The 22,854-nt window shown below is 44.5% G+C and overlaps 1 protein-coding gene across 1 annotated transcript in view; it reads right to left on the reverse strand.

Moving 5' to 3' along the window:
* Window positions 1–22,854, reverse strand: part of brinp2 (bone morphogenetic protein/retinoic acid inducible neural-specific 2) — a 92,042-nt gene that overhangs the window by 46,824 nt on the left and 22,364 nt on the right. Inside the window, exon 2 of the mRNA XM_063220243.1 lies at window positions 9,655–9,979. Within this exon, the coding sequence (XP_063076313.1) occupies window positions 9,655–9,979 (325 nt within the window). The remainder of the gene's footprint in view (window positions 1–9,654; window positions 9,980–22,854) is intronic.

Genomic DNA, 22,854 nt, shown 5'->3' on the forward strand with positions numbered 1-22,854 from the left:
AGTTTGAACTTTTGCTCTTCACAAACTGTGTGTGTGAGGACTGCTGAACGTAGGACAATTAGGACACACATGCACACACGCACACGCATGCACAAACTCACGCACGCATAAACACGCCCACACACCCACACACCCACACACACACACACACACACCCACACAGCAAACATGGACGTCGTTCTTCCTCTTAATGTCTGTATGTAAAAGATTGTCCACTGGGCCAACAACCTTCCGCAAAGTGCTCTAAGAGTTAATTATCGAAAGCTCCGGCTGGCCATGCATTTGCTAATGATGATAGATGGACTTAATTAAAGGCCTTTAAACGCAAGCTGATCACACCTGCAGCTCTGTGGGGTTGCGGGGTCTTTCAGCCCAAATCCACCCGTCTGCCACAGCACCAAGTGGATGAACATAGTAGCTCCCCAACCTCCCCCCACATACACACACACACACACACACACGCACACACACACACACACACACACACACACACACACACACACACACACACACACACACACACACACACACACACACACACACACACACACACACACACACACACACACACACACACACACACACACACACACACACACACACACACACCCCTCACCCAACACAGCCACAAGCTAACATGGGTGTCTCAGCATTTTCATGGCTCAGTGAATAACAGTCAATGCTGATCTAGTGTTAATTACAAAACATGTGATATATAAAAAAAAAATGTTTTCTCGACAATAACGCAAGACCTTCCTGCGGGGCAAACATCAAGCTATAGCTTCGCCAAAGTGCTTTCCAGAATTAATTTGAAATAGCCCAGTTTCTTACACACTCTCATGGACGATCTACTTATCTCCCGAGCTGTGAAATAATCATGAAGTATTACATGAGCAGAAGTTGCCGCTTGTTCTTCACTGCACAGCAGAGGAAAGGAGAGGTAACATAGGAGCAACAGCAAGCCCCGAGTGTTCTCATGGAGACTGGATACAACCAGCTGTGTCTCAGTCAAACCAAGACAAACCTCTGATTTTCACCACTACACGCACCAGACAAGGTATGACACATTCTGAGGAGTCTGTTTTTCGCCTGTTTTTCAGTGCCATAAATAAACAGCACTCGTCACGGAGCAGAATTCAAATGTGACAAACTGCTAATGTGGCTCTAAAAATGTCAAAAGGTGCAAAGTCATTATTAACATAAACTATCCTGCACAAAGGAAGACTCATTTTATGCAGTTTGGTTCATGTGGGAGAAAACAGGGGTAACAAAGAAAGGCAATTAGTGGCGATACCTTTCCCCAGTGGCGCTTGTGCTGGCGGTGCATTCTACCAGACTGTTGGTGCTCAGCAGAATATGTGTGCCTTGTGACATTTCCCTCTGCCTAATTTGAGACACTTAAGCATTTCCGCTCAAGGTAAAATAAGGAGGGAGGTAGAACGCATCCATGAATCTTTAAAAAAATGTCAAGAAACTAGAATGTGGCAGATTTTCATAAGCATTTCCTCCCCACTTGTAATTGGAATGTTTCTTCTAAATGGGATAATGTATTGTGCTGTGCACCAACGGCTCTGGGCGCTTTTTTTTCTCTCCCTGAGTTGAATAGCTAAGTCCCTGATCCTTCCCTTGAATTAGACCGAATTTTGTTAATTGCACGCAGAGAGTCACAACGCTGACTGCTATAATTAGATTTTCCACTTTTGCCATCTTGGGGCCTATATAACCGAAGGAGAAATCTGAGATGCATGAGCATATGACACAGTACAATTTCAAAATGAATTAAATAAACGAAATAAGTAACTAAATGAGAAACCTGAAAAGCAACACTGATTCGCAGTGGGGAGATGCTCAAATCCTAAGTGTAATATATACAAATTACCAATGGATGTCATCAATTTGCTCTTATCGTGTGAGATATACTGTGTTAAGTCGCTTGAAAATATACAATGAAAACAATATACAGTGTTCATGCATCACTTATCTTAGTAAATACATCAGTGTTAAAAAGCAAATTTAAAACTCAACTCCCATTTACTTGAGCTTTTTGCATTGTCCTTCATTTCCTTTATTTCCTTAGTGTCTAGAACTAAAACAACTCAATGAAGATTAATATCTCAACTCATACTTGATGTGTGTGACATGTCCAATGGGAATGATAGGTACAAATAAAATAATAGTAAAGTGACAGCAACAGCATTCTTCTACGAAATCAATTTACTTGCGAAAATGAGAGCAACTGACACCAGCGAATGCACGTCCACCATTATAACATCGATGCCAAGTGATTTGGCAGTGAGTAGTGAAGATGGACAGCTTTATGCATGTTTGTTAAGTTATAACGATTCAATTGCAATAGCCTAATGATGATGGATCATACAGTGAAAACGTATAACCTTTTTTTCACCGGGCCATTTTCCTCAAGGGTATTAAAGTTGTAATCCACACACAACCATCAACAGAGATGGACAGGCTTGGAATTTGTTCAATACCAATCGTCACCATAAGATAAATTCACCCTAAGAGATATCTAAAATGCAGGACACATTGCAGAAAATGTATGTGTGTTTGGTATGTTCATGTATAAAATTTAGTTTCAAAGCTAATGCTCACATATGATCTTTTTAGTCGTACAGGCTGAAAGCTTAGCCCAACCTTTTTTCGCTGATAAAATCACTCTGGAAATAATGTACCTTTACTACCAGGGCATCCATTGTAAGGCATAAAGGCATGCTATGAATTTTTAAACGGAGATTAGAACATAAATCAGGTGAGCTAAGTAAATAAGAAATGACAAAATCATTCTTTCAGCAAAAAACTTTCGGCACAAAACAGAAGAAAAAGGAACCACTCAGCAAATCCAGCCAGGACCCGACTTGCAGAGAGGCAAACGTCAATACAGGACGTGAAATTTGATTCCCGTCATTGCAAGCTCAAGTGAGGTTTCAGCAGGGCTGGACTGGCCACCTGGCATACCGGGCATTTCTCAGTGGGCCCTGCACCCTTGTGGGCCCCTATTTTCAGAAATGAAGTGATTCAGTTCTGTTCCGCTTATTATGAGGGGCCCCTTTAAGCCAAAAGTGCCTGGGCCCTATTTCTCCCCCAGTCCAGCCCCGGGTTTCAGAGACATTCTATGGCGGGTGATTGAAGTGCTAAATTACATCAAGTCAAGCAAACACAAAAGCACTGCACTTCGAGGTTCCCCCCCCACACACACACACACCCCAACGACAGCCCTCCTCTTGCAAATCAGATTTCGAGGCCTGGACCCAAGAAGTTGCCAGGTATTTTCCTCATTACTCTGCAAATGTGGCCCAGCCATCTCCCGCGGACTACAAAACCCCCTATTCATCCCCCAACACTCTCATCTCCTCTCAAAGCCCTCCCATTTCTAAAGATCCCATTTACATTTACAGGCATCTCATCACAGATGGCGATGTCTGCATACATGGCTGTTTTGCTGACTTATTTTGTTGGCCTCTCCACCGGCTGCCTGTGGTACATAGTCGTTACTAGGCTACCGAACCCCGGAGGATGCGGGGGTGTAATCCGCCGGGTCCCAGCCGGTCGTCATCGTCTCCATCTCGCCGGGCACCAAGGGCATACAGCGCCCCGAGTTATGCCACGGCAGGGAGGCCATAAGTCTTCCCAAAACCCCTCTTGAGGGGAGTTGCGTCATAAGTATTTTCCTCTCAGCACATCGTAAACATCCTTTTTCCTCTCTGGTGGCCAGGTTTGTAAAGCGTTGCAGGGTATAAAAGATTAACAAAGCTTGCTTGCTTTTTTAATTTCAAGGAGCATTTTGTTTTCTGATTAATAAAAGAAATAACAAGAAAATAGATTAAATTTTAATCCATTTTCAAAAGGGACCACATATGGTCTCTCTGAGAAATAAAACATACACACAGAGTAGTGTCCGAAAACAATCTTCAACAATAATAATTTAAAAAGCACCATTTGGTCACTTGTGGCACACTTCTCATCGATTACACCTGAGTGGCTACACCACATTTCCACCTGTTAATCACACCGAATTTACTCACCACTTTACTTGGATAAACAAACCAAGCTGTCTAAAAAAACATTACCTTTCCCATGAAGAACATTTCAACAATTCCCCTCACAGCCCTTCTTGGCACTGTGTGCAGCAAGGCCCATTGAATGTAATGTGGCAGAAGCGGTTTGCCTCAGTATAGACGCCTCAGGGGAGGACATGAGGCCAGGGAAGTGGGGAAGCTGGACTGGGACCGAAAAACAGCCTGGGCATTTTTCTTAGAATTTTCATAGAAGAATAAACCCACACACTGTTGCTGCTCACCGATTTATTGAACACAACATTTACTGGATGTGCGCGTATCACTTATACTAGATTTTTCTCATAGACCAGCCCCCTGATTTTCTACAAGTTCAGTCCACTGTCTGTATTGAAAGCTATAGACCAATGGCCCTTCCATGTAAATTGAGGGCCGGTCTCTAACGGAAAAAGCAAACAAACCAACCAATGAAAAACAACAGCGTAGACCCATAAAGACTGTCGGCCCACCGGGAAAATGCCCTGTAGGCCAGCTCACCAGTCCAGCCCTGTGCTCCTCCATTCCATGACACGGAGGCTCGGACACCCCACCAAGCCCAGCGAGCGCAGCCAGAGAAACAGATTCCTTCCAAGAATACTGGATCTGTTTGGTGGTGGAAAAAGCCCAGTTCACATTTCAAAAAGGTCTCTCTGCAGAAAACTTGGTGGGTAGTAGGAGGGAAGGTGCCCTTGTTTCATCTCAACTGAGATCAGTGAAGTTTAAAGGGGTCCTATTATGCTTTTTCATGTCCACTACCCATTTATTGGGTTACACAGCATCTGTTGTATGTAAAAGCTTGGTGAAAGCTGCATTTCACAAATTGGCCTCTTGGGGGAGAATTTCTCTGCCGCAGGAACGCTATTTCTCAACTGTCAGAGAACGCGTGGTTGGGTTTTCAACATTCTATAGCTTTTGTTTCCTGTACGGCTCTACGTCATGCTGTACCTAACATTGCTGCTTATGGGATGGAGTGTTGACGATGTCACAGACCATTTATTAATTGCAGAGACAGTAGACCTAATGCGCATTTGTTCATCGCAGCCACATAGCCTAGGCCTATCTGAATTTGACAGTATTGTGATGAGATGTATCCTATTTGTGAATACACCACTCAGTGTACAAAAATAGTGTAGGCCTACAAGAATAGTGTAGCCTAGGATAGTGTAGGATTTCGCCATCCACAAGTTTATTCCATTACGCATTTTTTTTTTTTCAATTCATAAATCGGCTCCGTCAAGCATCGGTCTAGACTGGAGGCTACACTCACTTGTGGCCCAAGTTATATATTTTTTGTTTCATTGTGATATTAAAGCTGCGTTTTAGGCCTACATTGATAAAATAGACTACCGGTTGGTAGGCCTGTGGCGAACGGGTCAGAAACAGTTGAATGAGGAAGAAACCCTACACTCGTATTGCCGCTTGAAGCATATAACATTAATTAGAAGACGTGCGCTGATGTTATCCAAATAGGTATAACACGACATGACCAGCAGCCGTTTGCATCAGCAATGTTGGCAAGGATTAGCCAGTTAGTATAGGCTATGCATAGGCTACAATTCAGTAATTAAAATGCAACGCAGTTTTGTTCATCATATCTGCAAGAGCAACGTGGATATTGGCTTGACGTCGTTTAAAACTGGTCGCTTCCTCGGGCGGCATGCCAAAAATAATGAAACTGAAACTGAAACGGATAGGGCCTATTGTTATATTTAAAAAATCCTGTCCTGACGATAAATGCGAACAGAAAAACCACGAAACTGAGACTAGGCAGGCGTTATTATAAGACCCAGTATGAAACCAATCCATCGAGGACTGCCCATTGCGCAACCAATCCAGTGGGCGCATCATTTCTGCCGGGGACTAAATAGAAATGCAGTTACTAAAATGAAACCATGCACCTGAAAATACCTTGAAATGTTTTTTTTTATGAAGCATAGCCTATCACCATTGTGCATTAGGCCTACAGACAACGAGCAAACAGGAACTCATTTTTAAAAGCCAACAACGCGTGCGCTCAGTATTCAGTCTGGCTTGCAAATAGACCACAGGACGCATTTGAACACGGAGTTCATATCACAAATAGGGTGTCACGATATCACTGACAGACGTTGAATTGATAGGTTTGAGTCCGACAAGTCGTGCCCTTGTCTTACTGGGCGCACTCTTTCAATTTCGGACTGCGTCTTTGACAGCCAGACGGGGGCTGCCGCAGTAGCGAAGAAAATATCCACAACTTCACTGAATAGAACTAAATATTCTTTGAACTGTGTACAGCCATTGCAGATGATTCGCTTCTTGGATAGCCTATTTTGTGAAGGTTAACTTGCCATTAACAAGGAAAGGTGATCTGATTTCAATCCCAGAATATTCTTTGTGTCTTCAAATGTCCACCTGTCAACAGCAGATCTAGACTCCCACCTAGACCAGCGCGACACTTGTCTGTTTGCGAGCAGTAAACTTGGCTGATAACTTCAACTTTAGGGCTACAGTATGCAAGGCTAGACAGCGGGTTAACCAATCAGGCCCCTACTGTTGCGTTAATAATGTTTAAGCTACAGATTCTTCAGCGCAGGATATCAGAAATAAACAAGACAGCGCAGATGGCTATTAGTTTCTTTTTAATATGGTCACAATCGCGTTATTACGCATCATATGCAATATGCGTATTATTTCATGAAACCTCAAATCGGAAGCAATCGCCCGTAGCCAGCACTTTCAACCCTTTCTCAGATTAATGGCAGCCTAATTGTCCCAAGCGATTTTGAAATCAAACTGAAGCCCATGCACGGAAGACTCGCATTGGATAGGGACTGAGTTTCAGCAAATGACACAGCAAGGCGCACAAATAACATAACGTGGGACTTATGATGCGTCCTTTTCAGATTAATTGTGGACATTGGGTGAACTATTTGGCTGTCAACTTTAGACATAGGCTACAGGGTTGGATTCCAGGTCAAAAACAGCTGTGCTGCTGACGTAATATTAGTAATAGAATGCTTGATGAAACACTCCATGCTGCGCCGAGATTTCAGAACGTTGACGGTCTAAAATTCTGCACTTCCACACGTTTCAAACAGGCGGCGCAGGGTGCATGTACACAATGATAAAAAATAATGGACATGAAAACAAGTGATCATTCAAAATTAACTCCACTAACCACAGTAAAGCAAAATATTAACAATGAAAGTTATTCTAAATAGCATAATAGGGCACCTTTAAGTAATGCAGCATCACCATAAAACAATAATATCCGAAGGTGCGTTGACACAGACACCTCCTCCCTACGGTGTTATTGTTTATTTTTGGCCTATCTTTTTTTTAATCTACAGAGAGAGAGAGAGAGAGAGAGAGAGGGAGAGAGGGAGAGAGAGAGAGAGAGAGAGAGAGAGAGAGAGAGAGGGAGAGAGGGAGAGAGAGAGGACATAGAGAGTGGTAGCACAAACACACGCAGATACCACCACACCACTGCATAGCAATCCACACAGACACACACACACACACACACACACACACACACACACACACACACACACACACACACACACACACACACACACACACACACACACACACACACACACACACACACACACACACACACACACACACACACACACACACACACACACACTTTACCCCAGATGGCAACCTTTGAAACAGTGCTGGTGGTGCCTTCACTCTCTTTCACAGGCCATCACTGTGCTGCAGGCCTCCTCTCTGTCCAGCTGCTCTAGTCATGCTGGGCTTTGCATTTGGCATGTAGTGAGAGTTGGCCAGTGCTGGCCTCGTGCAGGCAGGGGGGCGGGTGGAGGAAGCAGGCAAAAATACCAAGCTCGGGCCCTGCCGTGGCCAACCAGTAGGGCACTCGTCTGCCATGCGGCCGACCCAAATTCGATTCCCGGCCCGGGTCCTTAGCCGACCCCTCCCCATCTCGCTCCCCATTCGCTTCCTGTCCACCTCTCAAACTGTCCAATCATCAATGAAGTCGTAAAAAAAAAGTAAAAAGGCCAAGCTCGAACCCGGAGAAGAAGTCAGTCCACAGAACAACAACATTCTGTACCCTGTCCTTTTCAACAGTGCTGATAAGCCTGACGTGGTGGTTGCCGTAATTAGCTGGGGTTAATTTTTCTATTATTTGTGGTTCGAAAAGGGAGCAAGCCTGAAGATTTTTTGTCAGATCTAAAAGCTGTAAACAATTCCAACCGAAAGGGCGCAAGAGAAATATTTATTTTATTAGCAAAGGTAACTTTACAACAGCATGATTCATAAGGGAAACTCTGAGTGTTTGTGTGCGTGTATGTGTGTGTGTGTGTGTGGTGTATGTGTGTGTGTGTGTGTGTGTGTGTGTGTGTGTGTGTGTGTGTGTGTGTGTGTGTGTGTGTGTGCGTGCCTGTGTGTGTCTGTGTGTGTGTGTGTGTGTGTGTGTGAGTGTGCCTGCGTGCGTATGTGAGTGTGTGTGCGTGCGTGCATGCTTGTTTGTGTGTTTCTGTGCCTGTTTGTGTTTGCGTCTCTGTGCGTGTTTGTGTGTGCCAGTCTGTCATCTTAGTCATCAGACGCCCTGTCACTTGTCATGAGTGGGAGGCACTGCTGATTCCTGTCCCACTTATGTCATGAAAAGCTACATCTGCCCACACTTAGGGATGCTCCATTATTGTACATTCATACGACAACACTGGTATAGCGCGCAGCCAAAACACTGACATTGTGTCACAATATTGGCTCCAGAGTGAAAAGTGAAGTCCTTTTGTGATGCCCTACCCCACCACAAAACACATGCCCGCCCGCCCGCCCGCACGCCCGCCCGCCCGACCCGCCCGCAGGCACGCAGGCACGCACGCACGCACACACACACGCACACACACACACACACACACACACACATCTAGGGTGCGTTGTGTTAATCACTGGCATAAGACTGAGGGTTTTCTGCAGACGAGGCGCAGGGGAATGAGCTGCATCCTCCTGTAATATTGCTGCTTCTGACAGTTACTGAAGTGGCTGCAAAATGGTCATCAACCCACCCTCTCTACTCCTGTCTTTCATGTTGCTAGGTCCTTAAATCAGGGTAAATACCATTGTCTTAGAGGACAAAGCCAAAGTTGCAGACACACTTGCAAGTCCTACGTAAACAGACCCACACAAATACACACTCATACTGCTATATAGCCAACTTGAAGATCTTGTCACCAGGCTAGGTAGGGAGCCGCTTGGGGCTGCGAGGCCTGTAGGAGGTGAATAACAGCCTCAGACTAACAGACTTAAAACTACAGTAGTGGTGATTTGTTGTGAATGTTCATTCGTTTGAATTTTGCCTTGGGGCCCCGACTTACCCTAACCTAATTTACATCATCTGGCAGCGTTCAGTAATTACACGCAGAGGCGTTCCCTTTCCTCACACAGATGGCAGGAGTCAGATAAAACTTACCCTAGAATCGCCTCTGCCTACTCGTGAATACACATCATGTCACTGTCTCAGAGGACAAAGTCAAAGCTGCAGACCCATACAAGTCCTACGTAAACAGACCCACACAAATACACACTCCTACTATGTAGCCTACTGGCGAACACACATCCAGCTCCTCACCTATAGATTTTGTAGCGGGTGCTGAAGCCCTGCTGGAAGCGCTCCTTGAACTCGGTGTACTCCGGGCAGCGGTGAAAGGGCCCTTTGTCGGACAGCAGCCAGTCCAGCTGGCCACTGCTGCGGCCGGCCACGGAGGAGAAGGGCGAGGAGGGGTGGGGGTTGTGGGGCTCAGCCAGGGCCAGCACCCAGCTGAGGGGGCCCAGGGATGCCCACTGCCACAAGAGCATCAAGAGGAACCATCTAACGGCCGCGACTCTCTGCCAGTGCAACGACATCCTGCCCCTGGGCACCCAGGACCAGCATTCTTCTGCTGCTCCCCTCTGACCTGTAGTGCAGCAGGGAAGAGAAGAGAAGCAGAGGGAGAGAGAGAGAGAGATGGTGAAGGATGTGCCGTTATGCCACTTTAAGGGGGATGCTGAAGAGTGCTAGGGGCAAACTGCTGCTGCCATATGCAAAGGAATGAAGCAAATGCCCACAGTAGGCATATGTGGGCGAAAACAGTATACATAGGCACATGGCTGAAAACAGTATGCATAGGGATATGGGTGAAAACAGTATGCATAGGCATATGGCTGAAAACAGTATGCATAGGCATATGGTTAAAAACAGTATACATACAATATGCCTTTGTCTCTCTACCGTCCATAGACACATGGCCTACAGAACATAACAGAAAGGAGCAATATTTTTCTGGAGAAAACTTGTCAATGAATGAATGCAGCCATCACAGCAATAGAGTTATTGGTGTTTTATCTTGTTTGAGACGTAAAATAATAACTGATTTAATCAAGCATTGCCTGTCCACTTGGTTTCGACAATCTGAGCCCCAAACCCAGCGGAGGCTTGATAACTATCTAGTTTGTGAGGCAAGAGACATATTAAATGATTAAATCTGCAGTTGCAGGAGAGGAGGGAGGTGGAGAGAGTCACAGATGAATCACTAAAAAAATAGCGTTCTTGAGGGACCTCATATTAATGAATTGTATGAGAATATCAGCAATACACAATCAGACGCTGCATACTGTGATGCATATAGAAAGGGGCATACTACACAAGAGGGATGGCACCATCAATATTCCAAGACACTGTTTATAATCTTCTCCAAATTCACAATGAGAATTGATTTCACAGGGGGGGAGATGCATGTTCGGATACTAAATGATGCATGAAGCCATCTAGCATAGCAGTTGTTCACGTTTTGCATAGCAATGGAGCGTTGCACAGATTTTTAAGAATAATCGTGCGAAGGTTTAAAGAAAAGATATGTCTACAGTAATTTAATTTATATCAAAAAGTGTGATTTTTTCCCCCTGTGTTTCAGCACTTGGGTCATCATGTCATGAAGAATCTCTGTCAGCCTGTCACAATGCAAGACATATTGTCCTATATATATGAATGCCGTTGGCATAAATAATGTGACTCAATATTCTACAACTCGCAACCCAATGTAACATCTACCTCACCATTGTCCACTTTTTTGGGATGGCAAAGGCAACTGACAAAGACAAAAAGATGGCTGAAGTATTTTCGCCAGTATACCAAGAGAGCATTTTGAATATATATATATATATATATATATATATATATACAGTATATATATATATATATATATATATATATACATATATATATATATATACAGTATATTATATACATTCAAAATGGAAAAATATTTTTCTCTTTCTGTTGTTCCACTTGTGTAAATTGTCCCATCTCTCATCTGCTATCTCTGTTGAAGCCTGACTGCACTGCATGCTGCTGCTCTAGCCCTGTGACTGCAGTGCACCCTGCCTGTATGCATCGATGCTTTCATTCTGCTGCCTCTCCCGTCATCATTACAAGAAAAAAGGGAACAAAACGCACAGCTACATTTGTTTTCAAAACAAAATCACCCCGAGGCGAGAGACCGAGCGAGAGCAAGAAGAGGAGAGGAGAGGGTCAGAGAAATTTAAAATTGCTCTCTTGGTATACCGTACTGGCGAAAATACTTCAAACCTCTTTTTGTCTCTGTCAGTTGCCTTTGCCATCCAAAAACAAAAGGTGGACAATGGTGTTACATTGGGTTGTGAGTTGTAGAATATTGAGTCACATGATTATGCCAACGACATTCATCACCGCTTGTGACAGTGGTGGAGACCAGAGAGGATGAAACATCATGCTATTCATCACGCCAGAGCTGAGGGGAGGGTGAAATAGTGTTTTTTTTCCCTGAAACAGCTTTTAGTTATTACAGAGCAACACGTGCAAATTAAAGTCTGCCGTTGTACAGTGACAAAGCACAATGTGCAGTCTAGTGCAGGCCGTAATATGTTATGTGGCAACGTGTACCGTAGGCTCCTTTGGAGAGTAATGTTATGTGTCCTGAAGCCCAAATGCTTGCCATCCAACATCCCCCTGCTTCTGCCATTCCTAAGCCAGACAAAATGGGCACACTTGAGTGACAAAAAGAGCATTCATGTAGAGACAGACATGCAAGCAGACAAGCAGAAATACAAACAGACAGACAGGAGGACAGACAGACAGACACACACACACACACATACACACACACACACACACACACACACACACACACACACACACACACACACACACACACACACACACACACACACACACACACACACACACATGCACACACACACACACACATATACATGCACACGCACACACATATACACATAAGTACACACACACACACACACACACACACACACACACACACACACACACACACACACACACACACACACACACACACACACACACACACACACACACACACACACACACACACACACACACACACACACACACACACACACACACACACACGTCAGTGCTCTTGCCCACACTGCCACAAGGACGGTAAGAAGACATAATGTTGCTGAGCTTGCCAAAGTAAACAGTAGTAATAGACATACAGGCAGACAGACGAACAAAAAGATACACACAGACAGACAGACAGACAGACAGACAGACAGACAGACAGACAGACAGACAGACAGACAGACAGACAGACAGACAGACAGGCACACCAGGGGCGCTGCCAGAAATGTTGGGCCCCATGAAAGATTAAAGTTTTGGGCCCCCTTAAGGGCCCCTCTCAGTGCCTAGGCTCCCTTAAAGGGACAGTTTGGTCAATTTCAACATGCAGTTGTATTGCTCACACTACCCTTGACTTGTCAGTACCTGGTGATGCCACATTTTTTGGCTCAGCCCTTTCCGAGATATGAGCAATTCTAATGGGGGCAGCGTTTGTTTACATTTTTTAAAAATGAAACATAGGCCAACTCCAAATATTTTCCCAAAAGGTACTTATGTTTGCTAGTTGTCTGCTGATGTTTTATAACCTTTTGGATGTTTTTGGGAATAAATAAAAATGTTTTTTTGAAATGTAAACAAAGAGCTGCCCCCATTACAATGACCAGGATCTCGGAAACGGCTGAAGAAGAAGAAAAAAAAATCTCAGGCACTGACAAGTCCAGGGTAGTGTGAGCATTACAACTGCATGTTGAAATTGACCAAACTGTCCCTTTAAGGGCCCCTGTCAGTGCTTGGGCCCTTAGAATCTGTACCACTCCCCCCCCCTAGCGGCCCCCATGAGGCACACACACACACACACACACTCATGCACGCACACACCCTTGCACGCACGCACACACACACACACACACACACACACACACACACACACACACACACACACACACACACACACACACACACACACACACACACACACACACACACACACACACACACACACACACACACACACACACACACACACACACACACACACACACACGCGCGCGCGGGGAGTTACAACTCTTTTTCAGAAACGATCATGGCTTCCCTATAGTGCATGACCCCTGTGTGGAACTCTCGTCCAGAAGCGCACCCTCATTCATCTCGCCGCACGCCGATGATAGGACGTCCGCCAAGCAGCACAAGAGATAAAAGATATTAATGCTAATACCATCACATGTCAGCACTGGAACAAAATGAAATCGGGTGACCTTCAAGAGTTACACAGCAAGCAGCAATTCAAGGCTGCTTACCATATTTGACATTGTCCAACGCTTTCGAGAGCAGACCACGGCGAAGAAAAATGAAAATGGCTGAGCTTACTGCCCCCCCCCCCTCCTCGCTCACCACCTTGCACAAAATTTGCCTTTCAAATGAACCCAAGTTCTCAAAAGTGACACCGTCTTGCACCGAAGAAATTCACACACTACCACCTTATTGCAACTTCACCTCTCCTGAGGTTAGACCTAATTATAAAATGCATAAAAAGTAACGGAAAATGCCAGAGAGACAATAGTAGAAATGTTGAATTTCATCCCTGACATTTAATGTGCATCTTGCATTATTCAGATACCTTCACGGGGAGCAGAGCCAAGAAGAAAAAGCAAAACTCCTCTGGAATCCAATGTGGAATAACTCAACAATTAAGAAGTAATGTGTGTCTTCATTGTTTTACATTGTGTGTGTGTGTGTGTGTGTGTGTGTGTGTGTGTGTGTGTGTGTGTGTGTGTGTGTGTGTGTGTGTGTGTGTGTGTGTGTGTGTGTGTGTGTGTGTGTGTGTGTGTGTGTGTGTGTGTGTGTGTGTGTGTGTGTTGTGTGTGTGTGTGTGTGTGTGTGTGTGTGTGTGTGTGTGTGTGTGTGTGTGTGTGTGTGTGTGTGTGTGTGTCTGTGTCTGTGTCTGTGTCTGTGTTTGTGTGTGTGTGTGTGTGTGTGTGTCTCTGTCTGTCTGTCTGTCTGTCTGTCTGTGTCTGTGTCAGTGTGTCTGTGCACATGCATGCGTGTGTATGTGTGTGTATGTGTGCATATGTGTGTGTTTTTGTGTGCACGTGTACGTGCGTGTGTATGTCTACGTCTTGAGGACTTACTTGATTATCACCAGATGGGAAGCCATGTCACAGCTGCTAAGCCTCAGCCACTGGCAACACGCGGCGGCAATGCTACGTAGGTTAGCAAATATGTCTGAATGATCACATACTCATCACCCGGCTGCTGCACGGCACACACCGCAGCACAAAGATGGCTGCTACCGCTAACGCTACGACCCCTTCCGAATTAGGATAGAAGAGCGGGTCCATAAACAGGTGTGCTGCTGCCCTGAAAGTTGGTGTGGTTTGTATTGCAGTTTGTCCTCTGTGAGTTAAAGCCAGGTGTGCCATCTGGCACGGCATCCATTTGGCAAGCGAAGGGAGGTATTAGTGCATCCTAATATACCGTGTGGAGTTCTTGACTGGCTAGCTGTGCACAAGTCATTTGTCTCTCGTGTGAGGTGAAATGCAGTGTTTGTACTCTTTACGTGCCACAACCATCATTTCATAAACATGTTGGAGAGTTTATATGGAGGGGGAAAGAGAGAGAGCGAGAGAGCGAGAGAGCGAGAGAGAGAGAGAGAGAGAGAGAGAGAGAGAGAGAGAGAGAGAGAGAGAGAGAGAGAGAGAGAGACAGAGACAGAGACAGAGACAGAGACAGAGACAGAGATAGAGATAGAGACAGAGAGGCAGAGCTAGAGGCATAGGCTGAGGCTGAGGCTGAGGCAGAGGCTGATGCTGATTTCTGATATTCTGTCAGCAGGTCTGAGTGCTTAATATTGATCTTGTCATAACAATCAACTCAAAGGCTTCATTTTGAGCTATTTTCGGGATGAGACAGACAGACAGGATGAGCTGACCCTCAGCAGGATCTAAGACACCCAGTAGCAGGCTGAAGTATGTAGACACTTTCAATGGTGATTTTTTGTGTGTAAAAAAATGAACAAATATGATGTTTTTTCCCCTTTTAATATCATAGACTGTGTGCCTGCTGAAAACAGACCATAAAAATATTTTTTTTGAATAGGGCAACAGATTTTAGGTTTGATATCGGCATGGAACAGAAGCAGTCTTACAACACGCAAGGTCTTTGTGCTAACTTCCCAGACAAAAAAAAATAGTTGATGGCCTGTTGCATGTGTGTCTACTATATCTCACTGACACGCACACATTGATTTTGTCTGTTGTCTAGTTCACACTGTTTGCCCGCCTGTCATCAGAAAATTGTAAACAGACCGTCAGTGTGAGTTAGGTTCAGACTCAGAGCTAGGGTAGCCATTCACTAAAGCCAGACTGATTGAAGTCTCCAGTGGTGGATAGCTATCAGGACTGGACTGGCCATCTGGCATACCGGGCATTTCCCGGTGGTCCCTGCACCCTTGTGGGCCCCTATTTTCAGAAATGTAATTGATTTTTTTAACATTTCTGAAAATAGGGGCCCACGAGGGCACGGGTCAGTTCTGCGCCGCTAATTATGAAGGGGCCCTTTAAGCCAAAAGTGTCCGGGCCCTATTTTTCCCCCAGTCCAGCCCTGATGGCTATCACACACTCGGTAGGGTCTCCTTTTGCAGTACCAGCTGAAAACCCGGAGGAAGTATCAGCTATGTTTTCCACTACTAGCACATAAAGGCATTCATTATGTAAGAGGAGCGTTGTGGGGAAGATGTTGCACCTCGTCTACAGCTGCAGGAGCTCACGGTGTCTGGCTTGCTTTGCATATGTCTGCGCTTGCTTGTGTTCGTGTTTGTGTGTGTGTGTGTGTGTGTGTGTGTGTGTGTGTGTGTGTGTGTGTGTGTGTGTGTGTGTGTGTGTGTGTGTGTGTGTGTGTGTGTGTGTGTGTGTGTGTGTGTGTGTGTGTGTGTGTGTGCGCGAGCGTGCGTGCATGCGTGCGTGTGTGCGTGTGTGTGTGTGTGTGTGTGCGTGCGTGCTCATCTGTATATGTGGATATGGCAAAGCAGGTGTACCAACCGACACAAGGCCGAATGTCTCTCTGAACTCATGCATCTCCACGTTATGTTTCCCGCGACTCAGCAACCCACCAGCTGTCTACAGCCCCGAACTTGATTCACAGCACTGGAGGTCTCATACTGTACTGTAACAATAGCAGCAGGAGTTTTGTTGCTGGGAAAGGCATGTAAACAACAACATGTAAACAAGTCAAGTAAACAACTCAGTTGCGGGTTATTCAAAGGTGACTCTGTGTCAATGAAGAGGCCTAGAGTTGTTCATCATGGTCTATGCCAGGGATGTCAAACTCAGGCCCGGGGGGCAAATTTGGCCTGCGGAGCCATTTTATTTGGCCCGCGAGATCATTTCAAATGTGTATTACAGTTGGCCCACATACACCATTAATATGTGGAAAATATGACTTAAAGGCAAAATTGTGTGCATCACAGGAAGTATGAGTCAGATGAGCCAGATTAGTGTGTAGGCCCTTACTAGCACATTGCAGTATAGTTTGAGTACATATGATGGGAACGTGTTATTTGCCTAGCTTTACGTCTACTGTATTCATAATTTCAGTGTATTTTAAATATTGAATTCGGCCCGCGACCTCATTGCAGATTTTGATTTTTGCCCGATTTGAATTTGAGTTTGACACCCCTGGTCTATGCGACCTCTGAGAATCATCTGGCCTTTACTTGGTCTGTCTCAGATAGGCAAGCGGCGAGATAATGAACGAAGCAGAATTATATCTCCCTGCTGCATGTATAGCTGGCGTCTCCTCTTCACCTCTCCTCCCCTCTCTATCCAAAATCCCATTCTCCGCGGGAAATAAACAACCAGAGAAACAATGACTCGGAGGAGGTGATGATCTTATTTAATGAAGAAATAAGGGAATGGGCTCAGGAGATGGAAATGAATATACTGCACCATGTAATTCTTGCATCATTACTATTTTGTTGAAGCACATGGTTTAGACGCAGTGGCTTGAATACAGCTAAAAAGCGGAGCACTTGAGTATAAGGGTGTTAAAACTTTTTCAATACGCGATGTAATTCTCCGCTGTTGACTTGATGTGTGGATATGATGAGAAGTTTCCAACAAATATAATTAAAGGCATGCCGTAGGGACATGTCACCACGCATGAGAAAAATAAGCATTTTGGGGATAAATGGACCTGGGTCTGAGATTAAATGCCCGACTGTGGCAAAGTGTTTTGCTGTAATTATCAGGAAGGTGAAAAAAAACGCCGATCGATTGGGTGATTGATAGGGGTTTTGACAACAGATCCTTATCTTTTGACAAGAATAAAGGTGTGTGTGTGTGTGTGTGTGTGTGTGTGTGTGTGTGTGTGTGTGTGTGTGTGTGTGTGTGTGTGTGTGTGTGTGTGTGTGTGTGTGTGTGTGTGTGTGTGTGTGTGTGTGTGAGTGTGAGAGAGAGAGAGAAAGAGAGAGAGAGAGAGAGAGAGAGAGAGAGGGAAAGAGAGAGAGGGAGAGAGAGAGAGTGCCTGCACAGCAAGTGACAGAGAGGAGGGGGGGGAGCTGAAGACCATGCTTTCTCTCTGTAGCCTAATAACAGCACTAGCATAAAAATGCTAGCTGAAATCAGCAATATAGTGCAGCTAATCGGCTGACGCTGCCTTTACCAAGCACATGTTATTATGAGAACACACTACACTGCGGATAATATTTAGATAAAAAAACAAAATAGAAATGTATTTTTCATGGCACAGAAATGCAGATAATTACCCCACATCAGTACATAGGCCTACATTGTCTCTCTGCCATGTGCTTGATATGATGTCTGAAAGGGGCTGCACAAAATAGAGCTGGGTTGTGCATCCCGGCTGTTTGTTCATCACACATTGAAAAGCGTCGACTGAAAAAAAAAACTAAAGAAAACACTGCAGTATCCAGGGATCAATGATCTGTTATTGCTCGACTGTCCAGCTGTTCTATCTCCACAAAACACATTTCTGCTTTTCCACATGGTGCAATCACTCGCACATCTCTTTGAAAAACTCACACCACCCTAGATAATTACTCGGGCTGCTTCTTAGATTAATACTGCACGGTAAAAAAGCCCATCTGCATATTCCAGTGGCTCCTTATGAGCAGGCCGCCTCGCAGGGCTGGACTGGGCTGAAAAAACAGGCCGGGCATTCTTAGCCAAGACCAGTCTGCCAGGCATTGAGAAAGACAATGAAGCCTGTGCGGAGATGTTTGCTGTATCGTCATGAGGACTGATACCATTACATAAAGGGCAAAGCCAGGCCAAAGTCATTAGCAGCCTCACAAAACCATCATCAGTCCACCGGGCAAATGCCCTGTATGCCCTATGGCCAGTCCAGCCCTGCCGCCTCGCCTCGCCTCGGCCGCCTCGCCTCATCTCATCGTCGGCAACGTCCTGGAGGAGATGCGGGAAGCCTCCGCACGCAGACCTCGAGGAGGTGGTTGTTGCCAGGGCCAAGGCAAACTGTGCCTGGTAATTTGCAGAGAGTGTGTTGACCCTGTGCAAATATCAAGCCCACGCACACGTATATGAGGCACCCTTAATGTTATTGTTTGAATCTTATCAAACTCAAGAAATATACTGTATGGATGCTGGAAAGTTGGGACAAGGATAAGCCGACCATTAGTAACTAGAACGGCCGTGTAATTAGAATGCTTAATCGTGAGCACACTGCTCAGAAATTCAAGTGAATATCTTGTTATGGTTTAAAGGGGATCCTTTTAGCAAATTATGATTCCATCCAGAACTCTTCTGAAAGTGTTGGGCTTGTTTAAATGCGGCTATATAGGGAAATCGCCGGAAAAATCGAATTAAGATGAACTGAAAAAGCCTAATGACAAAAGTAGATTTGCATCCAGATGTCTCAATCAGAAGGCCTGTTAAAACGGCTAGTAACCTACTTCACAGCAACCACACAGGGAACTCTTGCTGATATCTCCACACTTGACAATGTTTGTTTGCTAGAATACCCACACATGTGGTGCAAGGTAATTGAATCATTAGTTTTCAAAATTAGTGCCATGACAGTATCAGAGTTTGTGCCATCCCTGGCTTGGTTATTTAAATATCTCATCTGGGGTGTTGTATTGCAAATGAAAGATGTTTATATTCTACAGAATTGTTTTGTATTCCGTGTGTATTTATATAAGACATCACAGAATACCTAACAACTGAATAGACACAGTGTCTTGTATAATGTACAGTAACAGCATATCCATTATTATATATCTATCAACATGTTTATGTAAACATTGTTTGAAATACATGATGTTGCACAATTACGGTATAGCCTACAGTAAATCAGGGGGGCATTTCTCAAAAGAGAGGTTGTCAGCCTGTTAGCAACTTCGGTAGTTGCCAATGGAAAAATGCATTGAAAACAACAAAGTAGCTAATTTAGTAAGCAATTTTGGGTAGGCTAACACATTATTTTAGGGATACATCTATTAGCACTAATACATACAATGCACCTGTACAAGTAACTTGTAAGGCATGTACTAAGCAAAATCAAACATTTGTTAGGCATGTATTCGCAAATGTCTTCTCCATGCACAATAAGGGATTTATTACCAATTTAACCTTAGTAAGGACCTAGTAGGCCTTAGCGTTTGCTTAGTACATGCCTTACAAGTTACGTATGCAGGCATTCATATTGTATGTATTAGTGCCTATAGATGTATCCCTAAAATAAAGTGTTACCCAACATTGGTTTCGAGAAATGCACCCCAGCCCTTTACCACACCCACTCATGATGATCCTAGCAGCAAGCATAGCAAACCAGTATTGCATATTACAGTGTGAGGCAGTAAGGGGGCCCAGGGGAAGAAGGCTGCTCCTGGATCAGATGAATACGACTTGCATTAACCCTCAGTTCCCTCATGGCGAGCCTGAGCCTGTGTTGGAGTTAATAAACCTTGTTCCCCCTTTTTTTTTGCACTCTGGGTTTTCACCATGAACACAGAGAGCGCTCATATCACCTTGTAGCTGTGCATGACAGATGCCCTGCCATATCTGGGGCCTGGGGGGTGCTCGTACTGTAGCCACATTTAAACTTGTCCCTAAATGATCTGTTGTCACCTTGGTCATTTCTTTTGCGGCTGCCTTCTCTGCACCACCGAGGCTAAGTAATAGGGGGCTACTAAATTGCCTGTCATTTGCGAGACTAAAATTTGATCTAAATTTCTAATTGCTCAACCATTATACCGTCTTAACTCGGTCATTATTTTGAAGCCGGGAGTGATATGCGTATTTCATATTCCACTGTGAAACCCAGGCCCAGCTTACCCAGCACCTTTTTATCCTCCTTCTGAGACATATTACTGCTTACTAAACACATTCGGCTTTGTCCGGACACTGCCATACCCAGCAGTATCACCACATGACTCTCTGGAATAACAAAAGCTCTGTCTGCATTCCACTGAAGGTGTTTCTCTACACACTGTGCCTGACTGTCTGCATTTGGAAACAGGAGCAATGAGTTTAGTGAGGCATTTCACCCTTGTTTAGATGTTGTACTATACAGCTCTGGAATGGGAAACTGAAAGCAATATAAGAATAGCAGATCAACTTAGGGGTTCATCAGAAGGTTGACTGTCAGTGTAGCATACCCTCAGCTATCTTTGCATGTAACTGCATTCTCCTCCCGCATTTGTGCTACCAATACACACGTCAATACACGCACAGTCCACATGTAATAATATCGTATCTATCTGGAATTGTCTCTGGACATGCTCTCAACATGTTGCTGGGCAAGGTGAGATGGTGTAACGCCGGTGAACGCGGGTTGATTGAACGGCTTGGTGTGGGTGTATGGATCTCTTTTAATAGGAGCTGGCAGGAGCTGGGTGATTGCTCAGCCAAATATGCACAGGGCCTAATGAGCGCAGACAGATATGGTACAGGCACACAGGTTAGGGGCTATGGGGTCCTAAGGCAGTCGATGCATCTTAGATGGAATGGTTAGAGGTCCATTAGCCCCTAGTGCTGGGTAAAACTGGGCCTTAACGATTACTCCGGGAGAAAAAAAAAGGTTGACCTTTGAACTCAAGGGCTTACTGATTGAAGCGGGCACGGCATCAGCTGTAAGTGCAACAAAAGGCTTGCGCTGGGCAACTTACAACAGGAGAGTTAACCTCTGCCCTGGTCTTCTCGCAGGGGTGAGAACGAGGTTATTGAAGGCGACATTTTTGCAATACAGATCGATATCAACAACTATTCAATGGTCTTGCTTATGTTTTACAGCATGCATAGCATTGTAAAAGCCCCTTTCAATTCTGCCTGTGCAGCTGAAATGCACATGGGATTTATTTTGTTCCCTTCATTCTTACCAAACTGTGCTAGTTCTCACCGGCTTCACTCAGGCAGACCAATCACTTGGAATGAGATCGTACATGTCGGTTGAAACCACATTTTATGTTACAGAACCTCTTTCCAACGTTTGGAAAATATACTTCGCGTCAGTAGGCCTATGTGAAGCTCTTATATTGTTGCAATGTCAGAGAGAGAGAGAGAGAGAGAGAGACAGACAGACAGACAGACAGACAGACAGAGAGAGAGAGAGAGAGATTTTGACAGCTAAATGAAACATCATAACATGATCTATTATATTTCTGGTGTCTTGTGCTTTTACTTTCAAAAAGCACTTTTAATTGAAATGTCAACAGCTTTTGACTTGCGGCTGTTATTTGGCATGTGGCAAGAAAATAGTTGTATTCCAACAAAGGACTTGCTGTTGCTAGCGATGCAAACTGAAAGTTAGTTCCCTAACATCTGAGTGATGCAAGACAGAGGTGATTATGAGTAAACAGCATACCTATGTTGTTATTCAGTACTGTTGCTCAAAAGTTGCACTTAGTAAGTAATCACTTTAATACAAAAACATTTAATGCATTTAAAATTTGCATGCTCAGTGTGTTTGCAATGCTTACACTTCGTCCAGACAGACAGCATTATCCAAATGACATTTGCTTTCAGCAAGCACTGACCAAGATGTGCACTAGTACAAAAAGACTAATACAAGCAGTAGACATCTCTATCTGTGAAGATAGATCACAGATTAGATGTTATGAAGTGGCAGTATGTACCAGGTCTCATTGATGTACAGTGCATTCACATTGCTTTGCTGATCCACCTGTTATATCATTTCAAGAAGGGAAATGTCTAAAAAAAAAGGTCCCAAACTGCTGAAAATACACTTTATAAAATGTAGCGTAGTATTTCTGTTTGCACGTTTCAGCGAGCACCAGATGTGCACAAGTGCAAAAAGACTAATACATGCAGTAGGCATCTCTATCTATGGAGATAGATTAGATATGTGATGAAGTGGCGTTATGTACGTCTCATTGTTGATGTAGCATACATTCTCTTGCTGATCCATCTTATATCATTTCAAGAAGGGAAAAGTCTAAAA

The sequence above is a fragment of the Engraulis encrasicolus genome, chromosome 16, assembly GCF_034702125.1.
Source record: "Engraulis encrasicolus isolate BLACKSEA-1 chromosome 16, IST_EnEncr_1.0, whole genome shotgun sequence".
Taxonomy (NCBI): domain Eukaryota; kingdom Metazoa; phylum Chordata; class Actinopteri; order Clupeiformes; family Engraulidae; genus Engraulis; species Engraulis encrasicolus.